The 27357-nt window shown below is 48.0% G+C and overlaps 1 protein-coding gene across 2 annotated transcripts in view; it reads right to left on the minus strand.

The window, feature by feature from the left end:
• LOC138567581 (zinc finger protein 665-like) overlaps positions 1 to 27357 on the minus strand; it is a 728415-nt gene that overhangs the window by 692006 nt on the left and 9052 nt on the right. For both annotated transcript variants that reach the window (XM_069645953.1, XM_069645952.1), the window contains exon 2: positions 9506 to 9766. In XM_069645953.1, the coding sequence (XP_069502054.1) occupies positions 9506 to 9635 (130 nt within the window). In that variant the 5' untranslated portion in view covers positions 9636 to 9766. The remainder of the gene's footprint in view (positions 1 to 9505; positions 9767 to 27357) is intronic.

Below are 27357 nucleotides of genomic sequence, written 5' to 3' on the forward strand. Positions count from 1 at the left end.
CAGTTAGATCCCCACGTACAACCGTCCTGTGAAACACAGCCGTGTTTTTGGTCTGTACAACAGCTGTGGAGGAACCTGCAGGGGGTTGTGGGGACACAATGTTCATTCCTTCAGATCCTGCCAATTCGGGCACCTACTCAGTCGTTGTGGCTGCTGAAACTTGCACGGCATTGGTGGTCGGCTCAACACAAGACGCAAGTGAGAAGTCAGCCATGCTGTGGGAAGAGAATCAACACAACATGTCGACAAGCACTGTGAGACGGCCACCAAGTGCGCTATGCCATCAGGTGAATGACTCCGACATGCAAAACTGCAATGCCCCGTTTCTGACTTCAACAAAGATCAGCTTGGAGTCTCCACGGAGCCGCTTTTATAGCGCCGTGTACTCAATGGGCCTCACAGGAGAGACGCTAACTAAAGTCTCCAGTAGCGACGTTAACAACGGCCCTAGCAGCGAGGGCGAGGATGCTGTGTTTATTTGTCCAGACGAAGGCGAGACAAGAGGTATAGAGAGCACGCAAGAAGGCCTGTGGTCGCAAGCTGCAAGGAACCATCATTTTGTCGTCGAAACATCACCCAGATTTGATCGAAGAAACTCACTAGAGGTCGTCAACAAATTGTTAGCAGACCTCACCCGCATTAATAAACAACAAACTCATAAAAGCGCTGCAAGTGAGGCGACGGCTGCACAGATGGTACATGACTCTGAAAAGGGGACCGTTCATGAAATAATTGTGACCTCTTTTAAGCAAGTACAGTCGCAAACTCCTAGGGCTAAAAGTCTAATTAAACACAGGAGACTGGATGAGAGTATCTCACCTAGCCGTAGATGCTCCCAAAACAAAAAGGTCAAAATGACTACTACTAGTTCACAAAACCTCTTGATCTCCCCATCGGAGTATATGCCAGCTGAACAAGTCTTATTTGATACGTGCTTATCGTCAAGCGTTGCCTCTTCTGAACGAGTTTCATCTGACTCCTCGTTCATGGAAAGTCCTTTTCCGAAGATTAGACACCCTGTCAACCGCAGGAAAAGAAGTTCATGCCGTAGAGCAGTGGTCTTCAAACTTTTTTGGCCAGGGCCCCCCTGAGCAAAATTTGGGCAGGTCAGGACCCCCCAGAAATGCCAAATGGACAGTATATATTGCGCGCCGTCACCTGCTCCCATCAAAGCCGCTGGGCTCCCTCATCCCACTCCTACCCAGTCGCTGGTCTCTCCCCACCCCATCACACACCCAGGGCTCTCCCCACTCTGCTCCCATCACTATCCCATGGTTCCCGCCCATTCTGCTCCCACCATAGTCCCTCGGTTCCCCCATCCCGTTCCCAACACAGTCTGAGGGCCAGTGGCGGCTGGTGAATCTTTTTTAAGTGGAGGGGCATTAAGGGGAGGTTCGGGGGGGGTTTCCCCCTGTGAATTTTTTTTTAAATAATAGGTTAAAATGTTGCATTGTAGAGCATACTTTTAACAAAAAATGGGTAAATAGCCAAACAGTTTGCAATTGTTGCTGGGAGTCCAGGGGGCAGGCATTGATATTTTATTTCTATCGCGCTCGTACACAAGTGTTTCAGAGCGTGACAAGGCAAGGGAGGGGAACAGAGGAGAATAAAACAGCGATCTTACTAGGCCCAGTGACATTGAGAACGCGCAAGTGTGAGGGGAAAAGTGCATGGAAGGGGGGAGAAGTGGAAAGTGCGAAGCAGAGGAGAAACAGATAAATAACAATAAATAAATAATAAAGGCAACAAACAGTGGTAGTGCAGCCAGCAATTTGCAAGTGCTACGTTTAAGGCAGCAGACAGGGTAGGTCTGATAAGTGCAGGAAGAAAGATGGTTCTCCTCAAGTTTTAGAGTGGCAGGGCGCTGTTCCAGAGGGAGGCCCCAGCCGAAGACGGAGATCTACCCCCAGCTCGTTTCTTTGATAAACGACTGACCCTGAGGGAGTTGGAGGTAGAGGAGTGAAGAGCTCGAGAGGGGAGGTATTTGCGGAGGAATAGCTGAAGGTATTTTGGACCGAGGCCCCAGAAAGCCTTGTGGACAAGGCAGAGGGTTTTGAATGATAGATGTCCGGTAAAAAGATACCATCCCTGTCCCCTGGGCCCCACTGGTCCTAACACAATGAACATGATTATGTGTATATGCAAGGCGCTGCACATTCATACAGCAATCACTATCATTCACATGAGCATCCATCACCATACACTCACTCATAACGCATCCATACACATGTTTAAATAAAAACAATGAACATAAACATACCTTCTGCATTGGCCTGTGTGTGGGTGCTGCTCCAGCTGCTCTGTCCGTATGTGCGAGGAGGCGCAGGAGCTCCCCCTCGGACATACAGACATGCAGTGCCCCAGCCAGCATTTCCAATGAGCTATGCAATGCTGGCGAAGCAAAACGCCCCAGCACTTGCATGGCTCAGTGAGCATGTGCGGCTGGGGAACTAAACTGAACTGTCAAAGGGAAACAGTGTTTCCCTTTGACAGTTCAGCCAGCCCAGGAGCACTCCATTAGCTGGATAAAGCAGCTGAGGGAGTGCTCACTGTTTCACTGGGCTGGCTCCTTAGCTCCTCCATAATGGGTGAGGGGCCACTATGCAGTTAGTAATGTTGACCATTGTTGCTGAATATATCACAATGTACTTACATTTAAACACAAAGCACCCCTTTGGGTACTATTGAAACAGTGGGCTTCATAACTACTCTGGCGGTAGCTGTGCCGGTAAAACCGGCACGGCTGCCACTGGAGTTGCATCCGGGTCTGGCACCCGCGAATGGGCAATTACTAGGTCATGCCGAGTTAGGCGGACATGATAATTGCCCTTTCGAAGGTGCCGGTAGATCCCCATTCCCATTTGAGCCCCATATGGCTCAAATGGGAAGGGGGAGCTCGGATGCACCGGCACCGTTAATAACGGTGCTGGTGCATCCGACGAGCTGAGGTCAGACCTGGCGGGGGCTGTCAAGCACCCACGAGCACAACTCTTACTATGGCGGAACGGTAGCAACGGTGCCGGTAGCTTACCAGCACCGTTGTTACTGGTCCGCCATAGTAGTAATGAGGCCCAGTCTGTGACTAAAGGAATGAATATCCATTTACAACTGTGGGCCACTTTTTCATTGTTGCCTGAGACAGTTTCATGCTTCAGCCCGCCCATGTGGGCCACCCCTGCCCATTTCTTCCAATCTAAAAAAAAAAAAAAAAAAAAAAAAAAAAAAATCTTTTTTCATGCTGAGCTCTCAGGGCCCCCCTGGGATGCACCCGCGGACCCCTAGGGGGTCGCGACCCACAGTTTGAATACCACTGCCGTAGAGGGTCTGAACCGGTTGCAATGGGTAACGTGCAAAAACGAAAGACTTACAGGCTCTGATAATGTCCTCCATGTGTATATCCATCACTCCATTTCTTAAAATGTATGAGCACCTCAACGACACTATCAAAGATTTGTCATCTGTGGTCGTCGCGTCGACAAACAATCTACGGAGCATTGAAAAAGAGACTATGGACTGCAAGGTAGCATTGCATGAGATGCACAAGAAGGCGGACCGGACCTTTTCGGCTATGACTGATCATGTAAAAAATGCGAACGCTGATAAAAAAACTTTTGGCAGAGGTCGCAAAAGAAGCCCTGAATCTTTTTCAAAAGAACAAGTAACTTGGGGGATTACCTCTGGCTGCAAATTGTGCAAAGTGCCAACTCATGAATCCTTTGGATAAGGCTGGGTCTCCCCACAGTTTGGAGATCGACCACGTGACTATCAACTCTGGGTGTGCAACAGAGTCGCTTGGCGGTATAGCAGTGCCCCGCGAAAGTATGGCGGTCCTTCCAGAGCCGTCTGCGGCTGTCATTGAGGACGTGACCACCTCTGACAATTATTTACGTTGAGTCTGGCCTGCCTTTCACAGACTTAATAAAAGATGTATGCGCCGTTGTCCCAATGGCCTTAAACGCCACAAGTGGGGAGTTATCCAAGATCAGTAACGGGTTTGCAAAGGCTGAAAAAGAGTCGCAAGATGTTGCCAACCTAGCCTTACAAAACCCGCAAAGACCCTCAACCTCAACGGTGTGTATCCCTCAAGAGTTGTCCACATTAGAAAAATCACAAGCAACGACGGTTGACCCGGGTAACGCCACCGCCATATATGACATCTTTAAGGTCCCAGGTGACACACAAAAGGTGAGCAATCCTAAAGAACATGCAACAAGAGGCCCTGCAAAGAAAACGAAAAATATACCGGCAAGGAAAGTGAAGAGAGGAAACAACAACTCTCAAAAATTCTTGCGCAACATTAAAACTGTGAATGTAACGGTTAATGGTTTGATAACCAAAGATAAACCTCCTGAAAGGAAACAGCCCTTAAAAGTCGTCAACGAGGTGGATGTGGATCTGGAGGCGTCCTACACTCACATCATTGATGTTTCTGATGACTTGATGAATGTATCAATCTACGAGGAAGATGTGCAGAGTGCTACTGCTGAAAGCCTAGCCTCTGCACTGACGGTCCTCACACCTCCTCAATGCCTCTCATCTCATGAAGTCCAAGCAAGGAATAACTCAGTGTTGGGTACTGTCAAGACTTTATCTACTTTAGAGCTGAATGACACAAAAAAGGGGCCAAAAGACGAAGACCAACCAAATAAAGAGACAAGATTGACCCAAGTTTTGCCCCTGCCTCTTCCAGTAAGTGACCAACAGTCACTGATTAATCCGGATCTAGGTATTGACACAACGCCTTTAACTAAACTGCTGAATGCTACAAACGAGGGGTTAAAAGGCAAAGAAAACTTAATCAAAGTGGTAAGACTGTGTCAACTGATCCAACCATCGACTGGCTTTCATCCTGTAAAAGTTGATCAAGGACTGCAATTTTTGACTTTGGCTGATAAACGAAAATTGTGGGCGGCGAAGGTGAGTGTACCCGATGTGATGTCTGGGGAGAAAGCCGCAACTGTGAACTTTATTCGCAGAGACAAACTGTCTGTGGATGGCGGGACATCTTTCCCCGGACCGACCATTTCTCTAAGCGACTACAGAAAGGACACTAGCTGATCTGCAGCATCAAATTTCCAGCTAAAGCCTCAACCTGACAGGCGGAAACAAACAAATTTGAACTGCCAAAACTCTAAGGTGAAAGAGGGTAAATTGCAGAACCAAGGACAGCAAGGCCTGCATCGTCTCATCTTAGAACGTATCAAATCCTCAGATGATTTGATCTTAAACCGCCACAACGTACTTTGGCTGTGTCATCTGATTCCAAGTCTAAGATCAATTGACTCTGAGGATCTTAGATTGAAGAACTTTTCAACGAGAAGAAAAATGATGCAGTAATTTTACATCTCATAGCTGATGCATTGCTCAACGCCAGTCCGGTGTTGATGTCACTGGGGTTCGATATAACAAGAGCAGACCAATGCCCTCAACTTAAATCGACTAAGGGTGATTTTCACAGCAGTACAGATCTTGCAGTGAGTCGAGCTTGGTCCAGCAACCTGAATTAAGATCCCCCCCCTTCGATTACGTAAGGGTACCACATACGGGGGAAACTTATAAGGATCACAGTTAATGGAGCACTGAGCCTGCCTGCTAGGAAAGGTGCCAACAAGATGGAAACCAATGTGCCTCACAAGGTGAACGACTGGTCCTGGTTAGCGGCAACTCTAAACAAGGTTTCAAACAACTAATGCCAGGTAGTGGAGGACAGAAACACCTGCGTATTGGGCTCTTGGAACACTATAGGCTTTACCCATCTGTTTAAAAATCCATGGGCAACCAACTTTGACCTCTTGTGTTTACAAGAAACATGGCTAAGAGAAAGTCCGCTCTTAGAAGGATTTGAAATTGCAATCAACCCGGCAATCAAACTAAAGGGTAGACCCATGGCAGGTTTGCTGACGGCAGTAAGAAAAGCCTCTGGCTTTAGGATTATAGAGTCATGGAATCTATCGCCCTTTATTCAGGTTTCAACAATTGGTGTCTTGCAGCCAGAGAATACTAAGGGCGCCTGCCTATACATTATTAATGTATACTGGAATCATTGTGCAAAAGACGCGAGGCCATTCATCGATCAAGTAACTCGAAAAGGAACACTTTTTGGATCTGATTATATGCGGGGCAATTTAAATATTGCATGTACCCAAGAAAAGCCAACTGCAACAAAAAGCGTCCCAATGGTGCCTAGAAATTGATCTACGTGGATTGTCCATGTTAAATGGCAACACTGAAGGTGACATTCCAGCCCAGCCTACATGGAGAAGGCAGGACCAATCTTCGGTCCTTGATTATATATTTGTCTCTGAAAACATCCACAAGAGAGTGCTGCAACTTGACGTTTTCAAAACAACCTATAGCGACCATATTATGGTGCAACTCACAATTAAGAATCAGAGTGCTCCCACTCAAGAGAGCTGGCCATACTTGGTGAGCACAGGTTCCAGCAGGATACTGAAGTAGCGGACATAACATCTAATTTTATGGAAGATACAGAGGGCCTGGAATATCAACACATCCTGGCCCAATTTGTAGAACGCAAACATAGTTTGAAACATGGCGAACTACGCACAAAACATAAATTTGATGTGACCGTGCTTCAACGGAAAAGACTAATGAGACAAGAAATAAGGAAGCTAAAAAGGTCTTGCAACGAATCCACGAGACAGAATATAAGGGCGATTAAGCAAAATTACAAGAACTGGCTTAAATCACATGCGGCCATTATACTGCAAAACGTCTGAGAAAATGCTGCTAAAAATGGAAGAAAGAAACTCAGCTGAGTACTGGAAGCTGATAAACAGAAGCCTGGCACCTCAATGTGCTCTACAGGCCAATGCAGTCCCTGAAAAAGTTTGGGTAGAGTTTTATTCAGCCCTATTTTGTAAGGATGCATCAATTGTAGCTTGTGACCTACCGGCTGTAAAATAATGGGACTTGGAGTTCGAGAGAGAGGACATCCTACTCGTAATTGAAAGGGTGCGAGAATCGAGAGCTCCTGGCCCAGATGGGTTAACGAACCACACGATTAAACGTAACCCAGACTTTTGTGTTACTCTTTTTGATCGAATTGTTGGGAGTTGTTCAACCCCCAAGTCATGGAAGAGCGCTGTGGTGGTCCCAATATTTAAAAAAGGGGATCGAAACAACCCATAAAACTATAGACCCATAGCGCTCCTCGGTGTCTTGGGGAAGATCTACGCCACACTCCTGCAACAAAAACTCTTGAGGTGGGCCAAAGACACCAACCATGTAGACCCTAGACGAGTGGGGCTTGTAAGGGGGGGGCGGTTGTGACCTAAATCTGCTCCTATTGAACCTTCTAAAGATGAAAGTAATGAGATCAAACTCTACCTCTACCTGCCACTGATAGACCTCTCTCAGGCGTTTGACAGTATAAATAGAGATTTGCTGTGGAATAAACTAGCCAAGTGGAACTGCCCTTTTAGTCTCGTGGGTGCAATCCAGGAATTGCACACGGACACCTCCATTAAGATCTGACTTGACATGAAGGGTACGTTGTCTACTAAAATTAACACACATAAGGGCGTAAAACAGGGCTGCCCTCTGGCAGCAACTATATTTCACTTGTTTATATCCGACGTAAATGAGGTTCTAAGCGGTGCAAACACGTTCCCTCCTAAAATTCACGATACTCCCATTGATTATTTAGTATACGCTGACGACCTTGTCCTGATAGATCAGACCCCGGTAGGTCTGCAGCGTAAAATTAATCTTGTAGATACTTATATAACATCCAATGGGTTGTCCAACAACAAACAAAAATGTGAAATCTTGATTTTGGAGAAATTATTAGGTTCACGTGGAAGAGGGACACGATTTAAGTGGCATATTGCCAAGGAGCAAATCCAGACTGTAAAACACACCACATATCTAGGCATGAGGATTAGTGCGTGAAGGAACGACGCACCATGGGCAGCAATGGCTAAAAGTAAGTGCCGGCGGTTGGTGTGCCAAGCCTCCCTGATTAACAACAAATTTGGAAAATTTTCGTTAAAACCTACCATCGCGTTTTTTCGACAAAAAGCTGTCCCTGTACTGATCTATGGAGGAGAGAATGCATTTGGATGCTCGTGTGATCTATGGAACACACTAGAAAATATTTTTTGGACTAAAGTGCTACATCTACAGATGGGTACCTCAACTGCTTGCATATGGTATGAATTGGGCCTCCTTTCAATCCATGCAAGAGTCTTGTGGAATCTTCTGAGTTTGTACCGAAAAACAATGTTGAAGATCCCCAAATTCGCATCTTGAATAAGCCTGACTCAGATAAAGAGTACACCATTCTCTCTAAATGGAATTGCCTCTGGCAAGACTTGTTGAAAGTGTATGACATCACTCTGTCAATGTTAACGGATAATCTGGAGATGGCTGAGAGGAAGATCTGGAGATCAGATTGGATCAACACCTGTGATCTACGATCAATATCTAAAATGATGCACGAAGTACCAGGAGCGGCAAAGGCTTACGACCAATGCCTTACTTGCTTAACGCGCTTGCCAAACCAGCACACAAGAGCCCTTTATATGCGTTTTAGATTAAACGCTTTTCCAACAAAAGAACGCCTAGGTATCTGGTTGAAGCGCGTGAAATTAATCCCAAGTGCCGTTTCTGCAACAACGCTAATGAAACTCTTATGTCATGTTCGGAATTTGAGAAACAAAGAGGTTGTGTCTTTGGTCCAGCGATTAACATCTATCGAACAAGGAGCATCGAAGAGTGGTGAAAGGTACTCTTTGAGGGATCCAAAAGAGGAGCACTGTTTGCCCTGATAATCTTCCTCCAAGTGCTAAAAACTCGGTTGGATGAACTGGAAATAATCTGAGTGATTAAAGTAAAAACAGTCTAGCCTACTAAGGTCATGATTCAGTGAGCATCATGAGATGAACTGAACTCGTTAAAGTAAAAGGGAGGGAAGGGTAAACGGTAATGTTATTTGTTATTTTGTCTTTTTAAAGGTTGAACAAACCAATAAAAAAAAAAAGAATAAAAAAAAAAACTACATTATGCTTGGTAGCGCTGCATCGGAAAGCACTCTTGTATAGCCCCACGTTTGTTATTTTGCAGCTAAACAGTCACAATATAAATCAGTAGGAGTTTCTATTGTCGTTTATTTATTCTTAATACACAATTCTATAGGCCTCATTACAAGTTTGGTGGTATCCCGCCGGTAAATCTGAAGGGATACCATCAAACTGTATTACCATTACCGGCACTCAGTCTGGTGGAATTACCTCTGGGTTACGATGCCGGTAATACCAGCAAGTTTTGCCAGTAAGGCACCTGACAAACCTCCAGCTCTTAACTGGAGGTAAATCAGGTGCCCCACCGGCAAACTTGTAGTTTGCTGGTGTGGTAATGTGCCGGTAAACGTTATTACCGGCACGTTATTACTGCAACGGCTAACTTATAATGAGACCCATTATGTCTGAGGATGAAAGGCTCTGATGGACTGAAAATGCAAAAGAAAGTGTGAGTTACTTACCGGCATATTTGGCTTCTAAGACAATTCTTTGCCAGTCGTGATGCAGGTGTGTAAACTCGTGTGTGGGCTTGGGAGGAAGGGCCACCTCACGGCCTTCATTTCGACACGCAGGCAGTGTTCTTTCTGACATATCTTGCTCCAGGTGCCTAGATGATCAGAGTCTTCACTTAGGAACTCCATCAGGGTTGCCCATCACCTCTGCTCTGCCGAAAGAGAGCAGCGTACACCACGTTTCTTCAGATATTGCTGACGTTCAAAGGCCTATTCACAATACAACACAAGGGTATTAAAATGTCATAGTCCTGAAAACAAGGAAACGTCATGTTTCGCTCTGGCTGCACACCCTTTTCCCAATTCCCCCCTTCCTCATCTTCCTTACCGTGCAATCCCCAAGACAACAATTTTTTTTAATGAAAATAGTATAGTGATTTGTCTGGATAGTTATCTGTACTCTTCACCATTGGTGCCCGCTTTTGATTTTCGATACAGCAGAAATTTCCCCACTGAGCAAAGTGAGGGAGCCGTCCCATCCCCAGATCGAAACAACCCATTTTAGAGCACTTTTAGCAGCAAGAATTGAAAAAAGTCATAGGGATTTACAGGCAGGTCTAAACATATATTTCAGGAACAGTCGCCTAACCTGCTGAGCTGACTTGTCACAACATTCTGCTTTTGGGTCTCCATGTTCCCTCTACTTCTTCTGTGCCTGACAAATAGCTTTGGATTGTCCATCCATCTCCTTCACCCTCCGCCCCACAATTAAGGCTCAAGTATTCCATTGATGAGGCAGCCTTCCTACTTAGACGTGAGCAGCACCTGCTAATTTTGCAAGATTCATGTTAACACTTCAATGAGCGCCAACCCAGGAGGAGAGGAGACAGAAGCCCTGTCATAGGAGTTATTTAAAAAGGCACAGCAATGAGTACTTTTTGGTTTTGGCACATTTTTGTGGTGCTTGACCCACAAAATTGTCGAAACCATTGTTACAGAAGAGAAAGAAGGAATTGGGTGTAGGGGACTACTTAGATATGGGCACTTACATTTAGCACTCCAAACCTAACACACTACAGAAGCCACTGTGAAGCATCAGAATTCACTAGACCGCAATACACATACACAGCCATGAAGCAAAGCAGCTCATTTAGAGTAAATCCTTACATGTGGGCTAGAAAGAGCCTGTGAAATACCTTATCAGTCAAACACTCATGTGCTTTTAACCTGCCATAGCTTGTACTAACTGAAGAAATATAGATGTGGGTTTCAGAAGGACAAAATGCAGGAGTACTGCCAGATCACATTAGCTAAGCACATTACACGAAAAACTCCAACATTCAGTCAACCATTCTCAGAGAGAAGAACCATTTACTTATTCCTGGTAACGTTCTTTCGACTGGATGTTCCTCCCACGTATTCCTCATCTTTGATATCTTCAATATCCAGCTTCAGCTGCTTCGGAAAACATTTTCGCCAGAGGGTGCTGTGCATCAATGCAGTCGACTCGATGTCCCTCGAGGGCCTCTGACTCCAGGATGATGTCATCGAAGGCATGTATAGCATGCGCAGCACCCGTTGGTTTCAGTTCTGTTTCTTCATGTCATTCTCAAGTAGAACTACCCGCTTCAACCATTATTTGACCATTCTAGGCTCTGAAGGAGTGAAAGCTGCAATAACATGGGAAATTCTACTGAGCGGTAGGATCGGAGGGCGATGAGGAATACGTGGGAGGAACATCCAGTTGAAAGAACGTTACAAAGGGTAAGTAACTTGTTTTTTCAAATGAATTGTGTCCTCCCACGTAGTCTTCATCTTTGATAAACTCCCAAAGCAGCGTTAGTTTTGGTGGAGGGAGCAAGAATTTTGCCATCAATGGTTTCCATGAACAGAATGGAGGACAGCATTTCCAAAGCTTCCATCCTGACCTATGGTAGAATCAAGGCAGTAATGCTTAGTAAAAGTGTGCATTGTAGACCGAGTAGCTGCCTCACAAATGTCTTTAATAGGTACACCTCTTTGCAGAGCAAAAGAAGTAGCCATGCCCCTAGTGGAATGGGCTCTCAAGCCTTCTGCGGGATCCTCGCCCGCCAGCCTGTATTATTCGGAAATAGCTAGAATGTCAGGTACTCACACTGGCGTGGTTCACAAATCAGATCAATGCACAGGATATCCCCAAGAGAATGTAACAAAATATCCGGTCTACGTCATGTTGCCAAAAGAAATCGTGCCTGTGAAGCACAGAGTAACAACAGGACTCTGGTAACAGGTGCTTGGCGGTTGCCATGGCAACGCTGGAATCCCTTGAATAGACGCTCTTTCTCTTCCATATGGAGGATTGTTGGAAGATGGTCATGTGACATCGGGCTACTTAAGCCCTGCCTACATTCACAGCAGCGCTTCTGAATCTGCATTCTACGAGCCTATTCCTGCGTTCCTCGTTCTCGTTCTTTGAACCCTGATTCCCCCTCTTCCACCTGGCATGGTCTACTGGCCTTTACCTGCACGCCGACTTGTTAATTTGTCGCTCACTTGGCTCCTTGACCCTGCATCGTTCACTGCCCTTTATCTGCACGCCGTTCTGCTTCTTGCTGCCAGCCTGGATTCATCGACCCGGACTGTCTACGTTTATGCTTCGCTTTCTGATTTGGTACTGTATCTCCAGCAAACTACGACCCGGACTGTTTCTAGGATTGTTTGCCCACATTGCATGAATGCAGACCTTTGTTCTTTCCACGTGTATAACACACCCGGACTACAGACTTCCTCTGGTGTGTTGGGACACTTGCTAGGCGTCCGCGTGCTGTCGGTTTAGGTTTGTCTTTGGAGTTTTTTGTTTTCACGGACTCTGCAGACTTTCTGGATTTCTTCTTGCTTTTCACAGAGTGTTCCCTTGTTTTGCCCTTCCAAGATCATCAACACGGTAAGCCAATTCTCTTCTTTTGACTTACTGGAAATCCATTTCACTAAGTATTGCCCTAAGATATATCTGGTGTGTGTTTCAGGAACCCTGTCTCCCGCTGTTAACACACTTCTGCCACGCTAATCTTTCTGAAGCACAGTCTGATGTGAATAACAGGTTAGCCTTGTGCTCTTATGACACAGTATCCTGTGCTTAACAGTTGTTTGGAGTAACATTTATTTGTGTTTTCTAAAGCCACCAGCTGCTCGTGTTGTATCCATCTTTCCATTAATTGTCTCATCTGGATGTGCACTTGTACATTCAGAGGGGAACATTGGTAGGAAGAACTCTTCTCCTACACTACGGGATCAACCACGTACCACCCGTTATCAGGAAAGGAGGAGAGTTCTGACATATTCAGAAGGCTCCCATGGATGCAAACAAGACCTTTATGAGCATTTTGCAATTGGTGGTGGAATTACGTGCAGACATGTCTGCAGCTCATGATGCTACACAGCGTCAGATCGATGAACTACAGGCAGGGTTACAACCTGTTGGGGCTGCGGCTCCTCCGCCTCCTGTGGCGTCGGGTTCTGGTTCTGTCCTGCCCTGGGCTGATGTGGGTCCCGTTTATATGACCACATAGTTTCCTCTAGCCCCACCTGAGTGGTTCACCGGTGACCCCAGGTCTTTCTGTACCATTTTGAACCAGTGCAGACTACACTTACTTCCCGGACTCATCAACGAAATCTGCCTTTGTTCTCTCCCATTTGGGTGGCACGGCTGCCAATTGGGCTAACCGTCTTCTGGAAGGGGGCAGTCATCTGCTTTATAATTGTGATGCCTTCATTGATTCTATGAGCCATGTGTTTGACTCACAGTACAAGTCACAGGCCACGGATATTGAGTTGCTGAGCCTCCAACAAGGGGATACTACGCTTTTAGCATATCTGGCCAAATTCAATCAATTAGTGTCGGAAAGTGGATGGCCAAAGGAGAAGGCCTCACTGTTTTATAAAGGGCTTTCTGAATCATTGAAGGACATTTTGGCTACAGTACCAATAGTACTTACTACGTTCCCCGATCTTGTGGATTTAGCACTGCAGATAGATGCCAGGAGGGCAGAGATGAAAGGAGAGAAGAGGGGTGCTCTTCCTGTTGTCCCGAAACCCTCTGCTCCACCCTCTGGTTCTTGTGAACCCATGCAGATCGGGGCAGTAAGGGGTCGGCTTACTACAGAGGTGAGGGAGTATCACAAAAGGAATAACTTGTGCTTCTATTGTGGTTCTGCAGATCATCTCCTGCGGGTGTGCCCCAAAAAACTTGCCAAGGAACAGGGAAACTCAAAAGCCCGACAATAGAGGGAGTCCAATTGTCGGGTCCATTGTCTTTGGTCTCCGTTGTCTCCGTTTCTTTTACCATGGCTGTTGAGCTTTCAAATCCTCTCGGAGAACCATGGTCTGCTATTGCAGTGCTTGATTCTGGTGCTATGGGGAACTAAATCGACTGCCAATATGCCAATGATAAGGGGTTAATTATAGTCCCAAAAGGTTGTCCGGAAGTCGTGAATGCTGTAGACGGCACCAGACTCCTTTCAGGTTTGGTGACCGAATGCACTGTAGACTTAACCATGACCATACACTGTGGTCACACGGAGGCGCTTAGTTTTGATTTCATAGCGACTCCACAATTTTAGCTTATTCTTGGACTACCTGGTTTAAAACAACACAATCCGAACATCGACTGGCACAAAGGGGACATCAACTTTGCATCAGATTTTTGTGAGAGGCAGTGATTAGGACCAGGTGCCGCAACCCAGGAATCCTTGTTGTCCTATCATGGACACTGCACCGACTATAGGTGCAGTGGTTCACACGGTTCTTCCGAAGGAATATGACAAAAACCATGATGTGTTTGACATTGGTGCTGCAGAGGTGTTACCTCCTCACTGACCATATGACTGCCCCATCAATCTGGTACCTGGGGCAAAGATTCCAGTCGGTCGAGCTTACTCCTTGACCCAAAAGGAGGACGCAGTCCTAAAAGAATACATAGATAAGTCACAGAAGTCTGGGTTTATTCGTCCCTCACATTCCCCGGTGGCTTCTCCCTTATTTTTTGTGCCCAAGAAGGAGGGAGACCTCCGCCCATGTATTGATTATCGCGCTCGTAATGCTATAATGATACGCAACCAGTACCCCATACACCTGATTTTGGTGCTTCATAACCAGTTGGGCTCTTCCGTTATATTCATGAAGCTTGATTTATGTGGTGCGTACAATTTAGTACGCATCCACGAGGGGGATGAGTGGAAGACAGCCTTCAAGACCACATATGGACTTTACAGGTACTGCGGGATGCCCTTTGGATTGTGCAATGCACCGGCTACATTCCAGTATTTCATCAACGACATCTTTAGAGATATGATGGATTTGTTCCTAGTGGTATATCTGGACAATATACTTATCTACTCTCCCTCCTATGCTTCTCATGTCCAACACGTCTCCAAGGTCTTACAACAATCACGGGAAAATCACCTGTACGCCAAACTGCAGAAATGTATGTTTCATGTGACAAGGGTGGAATTCCTTGGGTATGACATAACGGACAAAGGAGTACAGATGAGCTCATCCAAGGTTACGGTGGTATTGGAATAGCTGGTGCCAAACACAGTGAAGGCGCTGCAGTCATTCCTGGGGTTTTCTAACTTTTACAGGTGATTTATAAGGGATTTCTCGGCTATCTCAGCTCCCCTTACTGCCTTGACCAGTTCTAAGAAGGAATTCAAGTGGGATGCCGTGGCTCAACAGGCCTTTGATACATTAAAAGCCGCTTTCACAACAGCTCTCGTTCTGCAGCATTCGGATCCTGCTTTCCCGTTCGTTGTGGAAGCTGACGCTTCCGATATTGCCATCGGTGCGGTCCTGTCCCAACACTGCTCGGATATCAGTGGTTTGTATCCGGTTGATTACCATTCAAGGAAACTCACTCCCTTCAAACGCAACTATACCATCACGGAGTGAGAACTGTTGGCTATCTGGGACGCCTTTTTGGTTTGGAGGCATCATTTGCTAGGCGCTGATTTCCCGGTGCAGGTGTGCACTGATCATCGTAATCTTTTGGCTATGCAATCGGTTAAGTGTACTACCACTCGCCATGCACGTTGGTATGAATTCTTCTCCATGTTTCATTTTACTATTACATATCGTCTAGGATCCCTGCATTCCAAAGCTGATGCCCTCTCGCGCATCCATGGGAAGCCCTCTCCACCTGATATTGAGGGCGCTATGTTGCTTCCTAACCAAGTGGTATGCTGTTGCTCTTTACAGCCCTCACTCAGGTCTACCATTCAAGCCTGGGTTAAGACCAAGCAGTCTGAATTGGTAGAATACAGCATGGATGTGTTCCATTTGCTTCCTTACGTGCAAGGCAGGATTTACCTTCCTGACAAGGCAACTCTGTTTACGGCTATGAACTGGTGTCATGATTCTCTGTTAGCCGCCCATTCCGGGAAAAGAAAAACCTTGGAGTTGTTACAGTGATGGTGTTGGTGGCCGACAATGTCCAGAGATGTCACTGGGTATCTTAGTTCATGTGCTGTTTGTGCACAATGTAAAAGTATATGTAAAGGCATACGTGCTAAGCCCGTTGGCCTCCTACATCCATTACCCGTTCCTGATCACCCCTGGGCTATGCGTTCCATGGATTTCATTGTAGAATTGCCGACAGTCAACGGCTATGACTCGATCTGGGTCGTCATCGACTATTTCACTGAGATGGCTCTCTTCATCCCTTGTATGGGTATCCCAACTGCTCCCACTCTGGCAGACCTATTTCTCAAGAACGTCTTTTGGTTGTTTGGACTGCCTGACATTTTGGTATCTCATCGGGGGTCACAATTCACCTTGCACTTCTGGAAGGCTCTTACCGCCTCTTTCGGCATTGATGAGGTTTTCCAGTGCTTACCACCCTCAAACGGATGGACAGACTGAAAGGGCAAACGCTACACTGGAACAATACTTGCGTTGCCTCAATTTACAACATCAGGATTCCTGGCTTTCTGTCCTGGGGATGGCAGAATTTGCATATAATAATTCAGTGCATACTTCTACTGGTACCTCTCCCTTCTTCGCCCTTTATGGCCAACACCCTCGGTCCTTGCCCTTGTGTCCTGTAGTCGGGGCTAGCAGCTCCACTCTTTGGCCTGTGTCAATAAAATCTCTGACGTGCATAAAGAGGTCAAGCACCATCTGTTGGTAGCACAGGAGCGCACAAAAAGGTACGCTGACGTTCATCGCTCACCTGCTCCTGTTTATGTACCCAGGATGCAAGATGGTTGTCTACCAAGAACCTCTGCATTCCAGGACGGAGGACCGTGCTTCCACGTTTCATCGCCCCTTACCCTATCACGGAAATCTTTCATCCTGTGGCACTACGTCTGGATCTCCCAGTTTCATGGAAGATACATCCGGTTTTCCATGTGTCACTGGTGAAGCCCTGTCCTCCTTCTACGAGACTGCCACTTCGCCCCCCCCCCCGTTGAAAGTGTTGGGATTTGACGAGTATGAGGTGAACGGGGTGCTCGACGCCAGGTTATGGAGGGGGGTTCACCAATACCTGATCGACTGGAAGGGTACGGCCCAGAGGACCGTATGTGGGAACCCGCTGGTAACGTTCATGCTCCTGACCTCATCGCTGAGTTTTGGTCCTCCCTGGGGGTGAGGGCCCCTTTAGGGAAGGGTACTGTCAGGTCCTCACACTGGCATGGTTCACAAGTCAGATTAACGCACGGGATATCCCCAAGACAACGTAACAAAATATCCGGTCTACATCATGTTGCCAAAAGAAATTGTGCCTGTGAAACACCGAGTAACAGGACTCTGGTAACGGGTGCTTGGCGGTTGCCATGGCAACGTTGGCGTCCCTTGCATAGACGCTCTTTCTCTTCCATATGGAGGATTGTCGGAAGAAGATCATGTGACATCGAGATGCTTAAGCCCCGCCTACATTCACTGCGGCGCTTCTGAACCGGCATTCTACGAGCCTATTCCTGCGTTCCTCATTCTTGAATACTGAACCTTGTTGCTTACGTTCTTTGAACCCTGATTCCCCTTTTCGACCCGGCATTGTCTATTGGCCCTGATCTGCCTGCTGACTGGTTAATTTGTTGCTCGCTTGGCTCCTTGACCCTGCATCATTCACTGTCCTTGTTCTGTACGCCGTTCTGCCTCTTGCTGCCAGCCTGGTTTCATCGACCCGGACTGCCTACGTTTATGCTTCGCTTTCTGATTTGGTACTGTATCTCCAGCAATTTACAGCCCAGACTGCTTCTAAGATTGTTTTCCCACATTGCATGAGCACAGACCTTTGTTATTTCCACGTGTATAACACACCTGGACTAGAGACTTCCTCTGGTGTGACTGGACACTTGCTAGGCGTCCACGTGCCGTTTGTTTAGGTTTTCCTTTGGAGTTTCTTGTTTTCATGGATTCTGCAGACTTTCTGGATTTCTTCTTGCTATTCACCGAGTGTTCCCTTGTTTTGTCCTTTCAAGATCATCAACACGGTTATTGGAGATATCAAAGATGAGGAATACGTGGGAGGACACAATCCATTCGAAAGGCTTTTTCCCCCACACTCCTGAGCATTAATCAGCAGGCAGGCTTTTTGAGAAAACTCACACGCTATACATTGTATATATTGCATATAGAAATAATCATATGCTCTTTTGCCACATTACTTCATACCATTTTAAGTTAGAAGAGTGTATAGGCCTCATTTTTTACATTAGCTAAATGGCTAGCATCTTCTATTGAAATCACAAGTTTCGTTCCCATAGCACGATATCAGACCAAGGTTGCAGCATTACAGAATATTGGCAGATTAACAAGAATGAGTAACACAAACCTTTTCTCACAGGTTGTTAGCTTCCAGCAGTGAGTGATAGAATTTAACATTAGGATGCTACAGAGTGCGCTGATAAGCTGAGATGATGCGAATTTAACAATGCCACACACACACAGCCAAGTCTTAAAGTAATGATCATCAACTGTATTATCAGGCTGATAAGCAGTAACACTGCCATCTACAGATCACAATAAGCAGGTGCAAAGCCTTTTCTTTCTCATAAATTGTTACGCAAACATTCGTATGGCATGAACTTTTTAGGGAAATAGAGGGAAACACAAAAGCTTATATTTGAATGTAGTATTAGTAAAGACAACCTGTGATGTCACACCATACAAATGAACATTACTATTTTTCTCTTTAAGATGGCATTGACGAGGAACCTAAGGCAATGCAGTAATTGACAATTATACAATGGCATCAGTCACACTCCCAGGCAGCTAAAACCTGCATACAAGTCAGGGAAAGGGCAAAGATGTTCTCACCGAGTTGAGTTACAAAATGTAACATAACATCGATTTTAAATGTCAGGAATAATCTTTGGTGCCAGCTTGGAGTAAGACCAGATGATCCCATTAGAGATGAGCTAACATGTACCGCTGATGATGCATTACATGTTTAGAATAGGCCAATAGAGACGTATAATGAATGTACCCATGTATGTTACTTTTACAATCATCTTATCAGGCAGATGCATTATTGAAAAATGCTTTTTGCTTTCTGTAAAACTTAATATAAGCCTGTACTCACACCATTAGAATTTGAATGTCTGTGGTTAATTCCCTGCTTAAGCATATTTTGTAATAAATCAATTTTTTTTTATTTATCTTGTATCCTGTGCATTGCATTTTTGGCTCCTGGGAATATTTTGATTGGTAAGAAAAAAGGACTTAACCTACACAGGGCTCTGAACTGAGAATATCTGGTTGGTATAGCAACTGGCAAGGCTGTGTCATAAAACTCCCAAATCCCAGTTCCCTAACAATATTTGCTCCAATCAGCAGCTTTGTAAGACGGGTGCCGGGCTTTCAATTTCCCAGCTGCCTAGTGATTTCACATTGGGCTTTTTTGGGCATTTTTCATGGGAAATCGGGCAACTTTTGATTGGAGATCTATTTTATTGTCCTCCTAAGGCTGACTTTCTACATAAACACACCTACCCAACACCCACTCTCTCTGTCCCCACCCACTCCACTCCCTCATTACATGTGCTGGTTGGGTTTTGTTAGTGTTATTTTGGGCTACTATTTACAAGTCTTCCTGAGACTTTGTTCTTCATGTTGTTTTGCTCCAACCAACTACCATCATCTACCCACCCAACCCCTACGATCTCTAACCCCACACACTCAACCAGCCCTACTCACCCTACACCCACCCTCTCGCTCTACTCCAACCCGCTCTCTACCAACCCCACCCTGTCTCCCCACTCTCTCTATCCCAACCCACCCACCCTCACCCTGCTCTCTATCCCTTCCCACCCTCCCCACTCTCTCTCTACCCTCACCTACCCTCACCCAAGCTCACCCACTCTCTCTACTCCCAACCCTACACACCCTGCCCCACCCACCTTAGAGCCACTCTCTACCCCAACCAACCCACCCTACCCACACTCCCTCTACCCCACCAACCCTACCCCCACTCTCTCTACCCCACCCTCTCTACCCCTTAGCACCCACTCTCTACCTCAATACCACCCACCCTACCCACACTCCGCCACCAACCCTATCACAACTTTCTCTATCCCCACCCACCATACACCCTCGCTCTCTGCCATCAACCACCCTACCCCCACTCTCTCTACCCCCACCCACCCTACCACCACCCTCTCTATGTTAACACACTCAATTCCCAGTCGCTCTACCCCACCCACCCTACCCCACCCTCTCTACCCCACCTACCCTACCTCCATTCTCTCTACCTCCACTGACCCTAACCCCCCTGTCTACACTACCCACCCAATCCCCACCCGCTCTACTCCCACTCACCCTATCCCTACTTTTTCTACCCTAACCCACCCACCCTCACCCTACTGCTGCCCTCTACACCTACCCATTCTCCCCACCTCTCACTACACCCACTCCCCCTCCCCTCACACTCGCTACACCGACCCACTCTACCCCCACACTCTCTACCCCCACGCACCTTGACTACCACTAACCCCACACACTCAACCACCCCTGCCCACTCTACCCCACCCTTTCACTCTACTCCGACCCCCTCTACCAACCCCATACTTTCTCCCCAATCTCTCTACCCACACTGACCCTAACCCCACCCGGTCTACCCCACCCACCCAATCCTCACCCTCTGAACCCCAACCCACCCCCACTATGTCTAACCCCACACTCACCCACCCTCTACCCACCCAACCCGCACCCTCACTCTAGTCCCACACCCCTCTATACCAACCCTACCCTGTCTCACCACTCTTTCTACCCCAACCCACCCACACTCACCCTACCGCTGCTCTCGACCCCTACCCAGCCTCCCCCACTATCTCTCCCTCGCCCACCCTACCCTCCCTGCCCCACTCACCTTAGCCCCACTCTACCCTAACCCACCCACCCCCCACTCCCTCTACCCCAACCCACCCACTCTACCCTCACTCCTTCTACCCCAGCCCACCCACATGACCCCTCACTGTTTCTACCACCACCTACCCTAGCCCCACACTCAGCCCCAACCCACCCTACCCCACTCTCTCTACCCCATGCCACCCCTCTACCCCTCACTCTCTACCCCCACCTACCCACCCTACCTCTGCTTGCTCTACCCCACCCACCCTACCTCCACTGTCTAACCCCACCCATCCAACCAACCTCCACTCTCTACCCCATCCACCTGTCCAACCCCACTATCTCTACACCCCCTAACCACCCCCACTCTCTGCCCCCTCATTCTTCCTTGCACACTCTTGCTTTATTTCTTAACCTCTCACTCTCAAATTTTCTTGCTCAAATTTCCTATTGATCATCGACGATTGCACCCTTTCTCAATAATTTCCTCCCTTGCTCTATTCTCCATTCTTCTTATTATCTCTACCCCGACCCACCCTACCTCCACTCTCTCAAGCCTCACCTATCCTACCTGGAACTGCTCTACCCCCAACCACCCAACCTCCGCTCTCTGTTCCCCCATCCACCCATCCTACCTCCACTGTCTCTAACACTTTCAGAATCTGAAAGCAGGTGATCAGCTTACATTCAGGAGCTCCTGCTTGTTCTAAAAGTTTATTTTCTTTGTTGGCACCATATTTTTTCCGAGCTGCATCGCGGCCTGCCTTCTCTCTGTTTCCTGTTCCCTTTCCTTGTTCCCTCCCTCCTTGCTACCCACCCCGACCCCTGATTGGGCGAACAGCCCCATTTAACTGTTACTATTAAGGCAGCCCAACTGCCGATTGCAGCCCCTCCAGCAAAGGGCCCCAACGCTATTGGCAGCTCCACTGAAGCAGCTCCAGAGGGTGTTTACCGGTGTTCACCGTGACAGCATGCAGCCGTCAACCAGCAGTGACTGTCAAGGTAACAAAGGTGGGCAGGGGGAACAGTCATTACTGCTCCCCATCTAACTGTTCCTCCTCTCATTACTTCTAGGTAATTCTTGTAGTCTGCTACTTGTCACAGTTGTGACGAGCTCCAGAAGAGCCAGAGGCATGGAAACTGCTCTCCTGAACACCTGTGAAGATCTGCTCTCTTACCTCAACTCCAGCTCTCCCTCTGTCCTCATCCTCCTCGACCTTTCCTCTGCTTTCGTCACGGTCAATCAAGCCACTCTGATCAAACGACTGTGTGAATCTGGGCATCACGGATCAGGCCCTGGCGTGGCTGAGCTCCTTCCTCCTGGACTGTCCCTCCCAGGTCCAACTTCGGTCCTTTCTCTTCACCACCTCTCTCTCCACATGTGGTGTCCCCCAGGGCTCTATCCTGTCACGCTGGCTCTTCAATGTCTATCTGTCCCCTTTGGCCCACCTTATCTTCACCTTCTCTTCTAACTTTCACAGTTATGCGGATGGCACCTCTCTTTCAGGCTTCCCTCAGCCTCCTCGCCTCCCTCGCTCATTCCGGACTATCCGTGATTCAGGATTGGTGCGCCTCCAACGATCTTTGCCTTAATGCCAGTTAGATGGAAATCCTCTTTATTGGGAACCCTGCTCCCACTTTCCCTCTCTCACTCTGGCTGCCCTCCTTGGGCCCTCTAACCTCGCCTTCCTGTGAGGCAAAAAACCTTTGTGTCATCTTCAACTCCACTCCCTCCTCCTCTCCTCACATCATGGACCTTGCCATGAACTTCCAGCTGCAACTCCTCAGAGGTATTCTACCTTTTCTCACTTTCCCTCAGATGTTAACTGTCTCCAGAGCCCTGGTTCTCTCCAGGCTGGACTACTGCAACAGCCTCTTTCTGAATATGCCTTCCTCTACTCTTCGCCCCCTGCAACTAATCCAGAACAGGACTGCAAGACTTATCCTTGGCCTCAAGCCCAGTGACTATCTCTCCAGTCCTGAAATCTCTTCACTGACTCCCGGTGGCTGCAATTATCAAGTTAAAGACCCTCTGCATCGTCCACAAGGCTTACTAGGGCCGGGACCTGACTACATCCAACACTCTCTCCCTAAAAACCTTCCTTCTAGAGACCTTCGCTCAGCTACCACCAACTCTCTGAGGGTCAGGCACTGCTCCAGACAGCGATATGGGGGTAGATCTCTCTCCTCTGCAGGTACCTCCCTCTGGAACGGCCTCCCTGCCCAGTCAGACTTTTGCCGGACCACCTGAAGTTCCGGATGCATCTCAAGACACTCCTTTTCTCCTCTGCCTCCTGTCTGCTGCGCGGACTGGCTGCTTGGTTCCCTCGGGGTCTCGCTGGGTAACAGGCCCCTCCATGACCAGTCTTCCTTTGCACTGCCTCCTGTCCTACCGTGCACTTAGGGGCTGCAACTGTAACCCCTACAGTCCCCCTGCCTCCTTTCACTACCCAGAGCCGTGCTGCCCTGGCTGCACTTACTAAGAGCCACGTAGCTCTAATCACACTTCCCCCTTCTCCTCCCCCATGCACTTCTATTGTTGAACTTGCATGATCTGAATGACACAAGGCCTAGTAGAATTGTTTGTCTTGTCCTCGCTATGTCTTCTCTCCCTTGTCTTGTGGCGCTTAGAAACACTTGTGTACAGGCGTGTTATAAATGCCATATATCTAGATCCCCCATCCACCCACCTTACCCCATCTCTCTATCCCCACCCACCCTACCCCCCACTCTCTTTCCCCTAAAACCCACCCTACACCCCCACCCTACCACCACTTGCATGACTTAATTGGAGCTGTAAATGTGCTACGGGTGTAATACAAATGTCTTAACGAGGTCTGCCTTCAGCCACTCAATTTATAAGCAGTATGCATACCCTTCACTGAAGTCATGTTAAAACAAGCATTGGTCAAGCCAACACTTTTGGCTCGTGTATAAATATTAGGCATTTCTATTATATGCACAGGTACTCTCACCATTTTGCAGCTGCTACCATTGATGGCCAGTTAATACATCTATGGCAATGCACGGCATATGCATTTCCCATGCTTACAAAAAAGTCCAAACTGTTGGCATTGTCAATGATTGTTTTTTTCATGTTCGGTCACCCTCATTCAGAATATCCCTGGGGGCGAAATGACTCTCCTACCTGCTTGGAGTATGGGTTCAATTGCCCCCTCTGCCTCCATGCATTCGGCACCTACGCCCCTAACGTTTCTTTTATTAGATCTTCGATTCAGAACCCCAAAATAGATGTATTTCCCCTGATCCCTGCTTTGGGACTGGCGGTGGTCAGTGCTCTCAATACTTGTTTGCTAATTGGCCCCATCCGCAGCAGGTCAACTAACAAGATACACTTGACTCAACCGAGATAGCGACACAGGGAGCTGTGCAATGATGGAGTGCAGCTGCTTCTGCGAGGTGCAGGGAGAACGAAGGCCCAGTAGAGACAGAGCAGAGGGGCATCAAAGTACAGGATGGCAGTAGGGGGACATCAATGCACAGGCATCTATGAATGATGACACCCAAATAGGGCCCGATTCATGGAACGTTTATTGCGGTGCAAAGTGACTTTGTACTGGTGCAAAAGTGGTGCAAAGTCACTTTGCACTGCAAAAATACACTTTATTTATTTATTTGTATATAGTTCGAAAACGTTTACAAATTCGAAACAAGACTTAATTGTCTAACACAAGATCAAAAAGATCAAAAGATACCAGTTATTAAAAGTGCAAGTTATTATCATCACGTTTTGTACGTGACAAGCAGGACACTATATGGTCCTTCCAAATCAAACAAACAACCCACCCATTCACACTTGTAGACATGAAGCCAACCGGGTCCCAGCAGATTGTATAACAGCGGTTAGAAGTTCAGATATGCTAGTCATCCTGGGCAAGATTATCATTCTGAAAATTGAGCAAGATTCCTTAGCGTTGTTAAAACATTTTTGATACACTTTGCACCACTCTGTGAATCAGGGTTTTTGCTGGCAGTGGAAAGTCACGTTGCACCACGCTAAAAGTTCCATGAATCAGGCCCATAGTGACCTAGCACTCTACAGCAGTGATCTTCAAACTGGGGTGCTATCCACCGTATGGGGCCCAAAGGAGGTGTGGGGGGCAGACCCTTTAAAAAGGGATTAAGAGGACAGTTTATACTATAAAAAAGGTTTACAGTGACTGATTTTAATAGAAAATATAAGCAGTAGATAATCTTATATTTTAAAGAGCCTGCTGTCCCCCCACCCACCCAATATGCTTTAGATGCCTTAGGGGGACAATCCATAGGTTGGGGGGCGGAGGGGACAGAATCAATATTTTTACTCGAGGGAGGGCTCAGTATGAAATACAGAATGGCAGGCCTCTGCAGAGACAGGGCGGTGCCGCTTTTGCAGAGAAACTGTAGTGAAGGGTCCAGCTGAAGTTTACTGGCCCAGGGATCTGGATCTAGAATGGTGACAGCCAAATAGTGACACATGGATCTGCATAGGGGCAGTGACAGAGGCTATGCAGCGAGAACACGCAGGAGGTACTACAGAAAGATGTAGATGCCATGAAGACAGGTCGACGCCATGCGCGGTTCAATGCAGAGAAATGCTTTCTCGGGTGTGCAGAGAAACTCGAACAGTATGATCTGCAGAGGGAAGCAGCCCGGGGCTCTCTGACTGAACGCAAAGAGACAATGCCCCTGCGTTGCTAGGGATCCAGGGCGATATGGAGCGAAGAGATCTGCAGAGACATGGTGATCTAGTGCTCTAAAGACAGACACTGGCCGAGGACCAATGGTGCAACGGCCATTGGCCAGATCGGGCTTCAGCACCCCTCCCCCCTCTAAATAGTGCACAGTTAACAAAGGCCCAGCAATTACTAATGTAAACCATTTCATTGTTAGCACCTGCATTCGTATATTCGCTTAGGCAATTTAAATGATGATGGGGGTTAGTACTTGCATGTCAGGGGAGTTATTGGAAGGGTGGGGGTGGAGGGCAGAGGGCGGGGGCAGGAGACTGCGTATTCCCACAGCATTTCTAGCTAGTGACAACGATGAAATCCCAAAATGGAGGAGGCACCCCGATAACCCGGGCGGTGTCCTCCTCCTATCCTCCCCCTCCCCAGGATGAAGGGGAGGTGCCCGCAGGAAGCGCGGCAAAAACAAGGGAAAGCCCGCGAAAGGGAGAAGCGCGGCAAAACAGAGGAAAAGCCCGCGAAGGGCAACAATGGAAAGTTATAACGAGCAGCCTTCCCACTGCAGGCAGCATCTAGCCTTGGCAGTGGGACGCCCGCCTGCCAGCAGAGGACTTCGTTTTCGTGGACTTTGACGCCGCTGGGGACTTCGCGTGGGACTTCGCCTGGCGATTTTGGCCAGAAGGACTTCGCCAGCGAGAGACGAGGGCCTGCAGCGGACGTCGGCTTCACCCAGAACTCCACGTCCAAGTCGGGGGCGCTGGAGCCTGGGTGAGCAGCATCGGCATAAGGAGGAGGAAGCCGGATCCAGGAGGAACGATGTCGCAGCATCAGCGGTGAAGCAGGGGAAGCGGAGGCGTTGCAGCAAGGATCCAGGCGCCCAGGAAGCGGCAGGTGACGGTGGAGGCGGAGCCCAGCAGTACGACCCCTCGCCACGAGATCAGAGGTTTTTCGCCCGCAGTCAAGAAGAAGACTGCACGGAAGCTGCCTGCCATCCAGGAAGAAGACTTTGCAGAGGCTGCGTACAGCGCGACAGGTGCAGGGAGGTCTGGGCGTCAACCGACAGGTGAACGCTCGACAGGAAGGGGGCACAGGAGCAGGGAGCGGAGCAGCATTCGGGGGGGAATCGCACCCGCTCTACGGCCCAGGCACGCCCGCCACATTACAGGGTGGCCACCCTCTAATTACAAGGTCGACAGCATGCATTGGGGCACATTCCTGGCAGCTGGTCAGGACACGGGAGCCCGCCTTCCATTAGCAGGCGGAAACAAACGGGGTTCACTGTGCGCGACCCGGGCCAAAAAGGCAGACCTCGGCGTCACCACGGAATCGAACGGGGTTCGCTGAGCACGACTCATGCAAAGGAGGAAGACCTTGGGTTCAGCAAGGGGCTGGAGCCAAGCCCAGGTGGCAACAAAATAGGCACAGAACACGAGGGTGCACGGAGCAAGGGGAACAGCACGACTGCAGGAAAGGGGCAGGAACACACGGAAGAGGAACAGAACCAAAAGAAGTTAAAAGGACGGCTAACAAGAATGGACTTTGAGGCATTCATGGCCATGGCCAAGCTGGCAGCAGCCAAGCACGGCCCTAACTGGATGGAGGCAATGATACCACAGCCAGGGGATGAGGAGTAAGCAGGACCTAGTCAAGGGCCAGTCTCCCCGTTACTATACCCAGACAATGAGGAACAGCAGGAGCAGGAAGAGGAAGAACGGGGGGGGGGAGAGGAAGAGGAGCCTGCCGAAAAAATAAAGAGGACCATGACGCAAAAGGCCAAGGCAAGCAAAGAACAAGCTGCGAACGGCAAGAAACCCAGGACTGCTGGGGTAAAGAACAAGGTAAGGGCAC

The sequence above is a fragment of the Ambystoma mexicanum genome, chromosome 2p (genome assembly GCF_040938575.1).
Source record: "Ambystoma mexicanum isolate Mex_15411 chromosome 2p, UKY_AmexF1_1, whole genome shotgun sequence".
NCBI lineage: Eukaryota > Metazoa > Chordata > Amphibia > Caudata > Ambystomatidae > Ambystoma > Ambystoma mexicanum.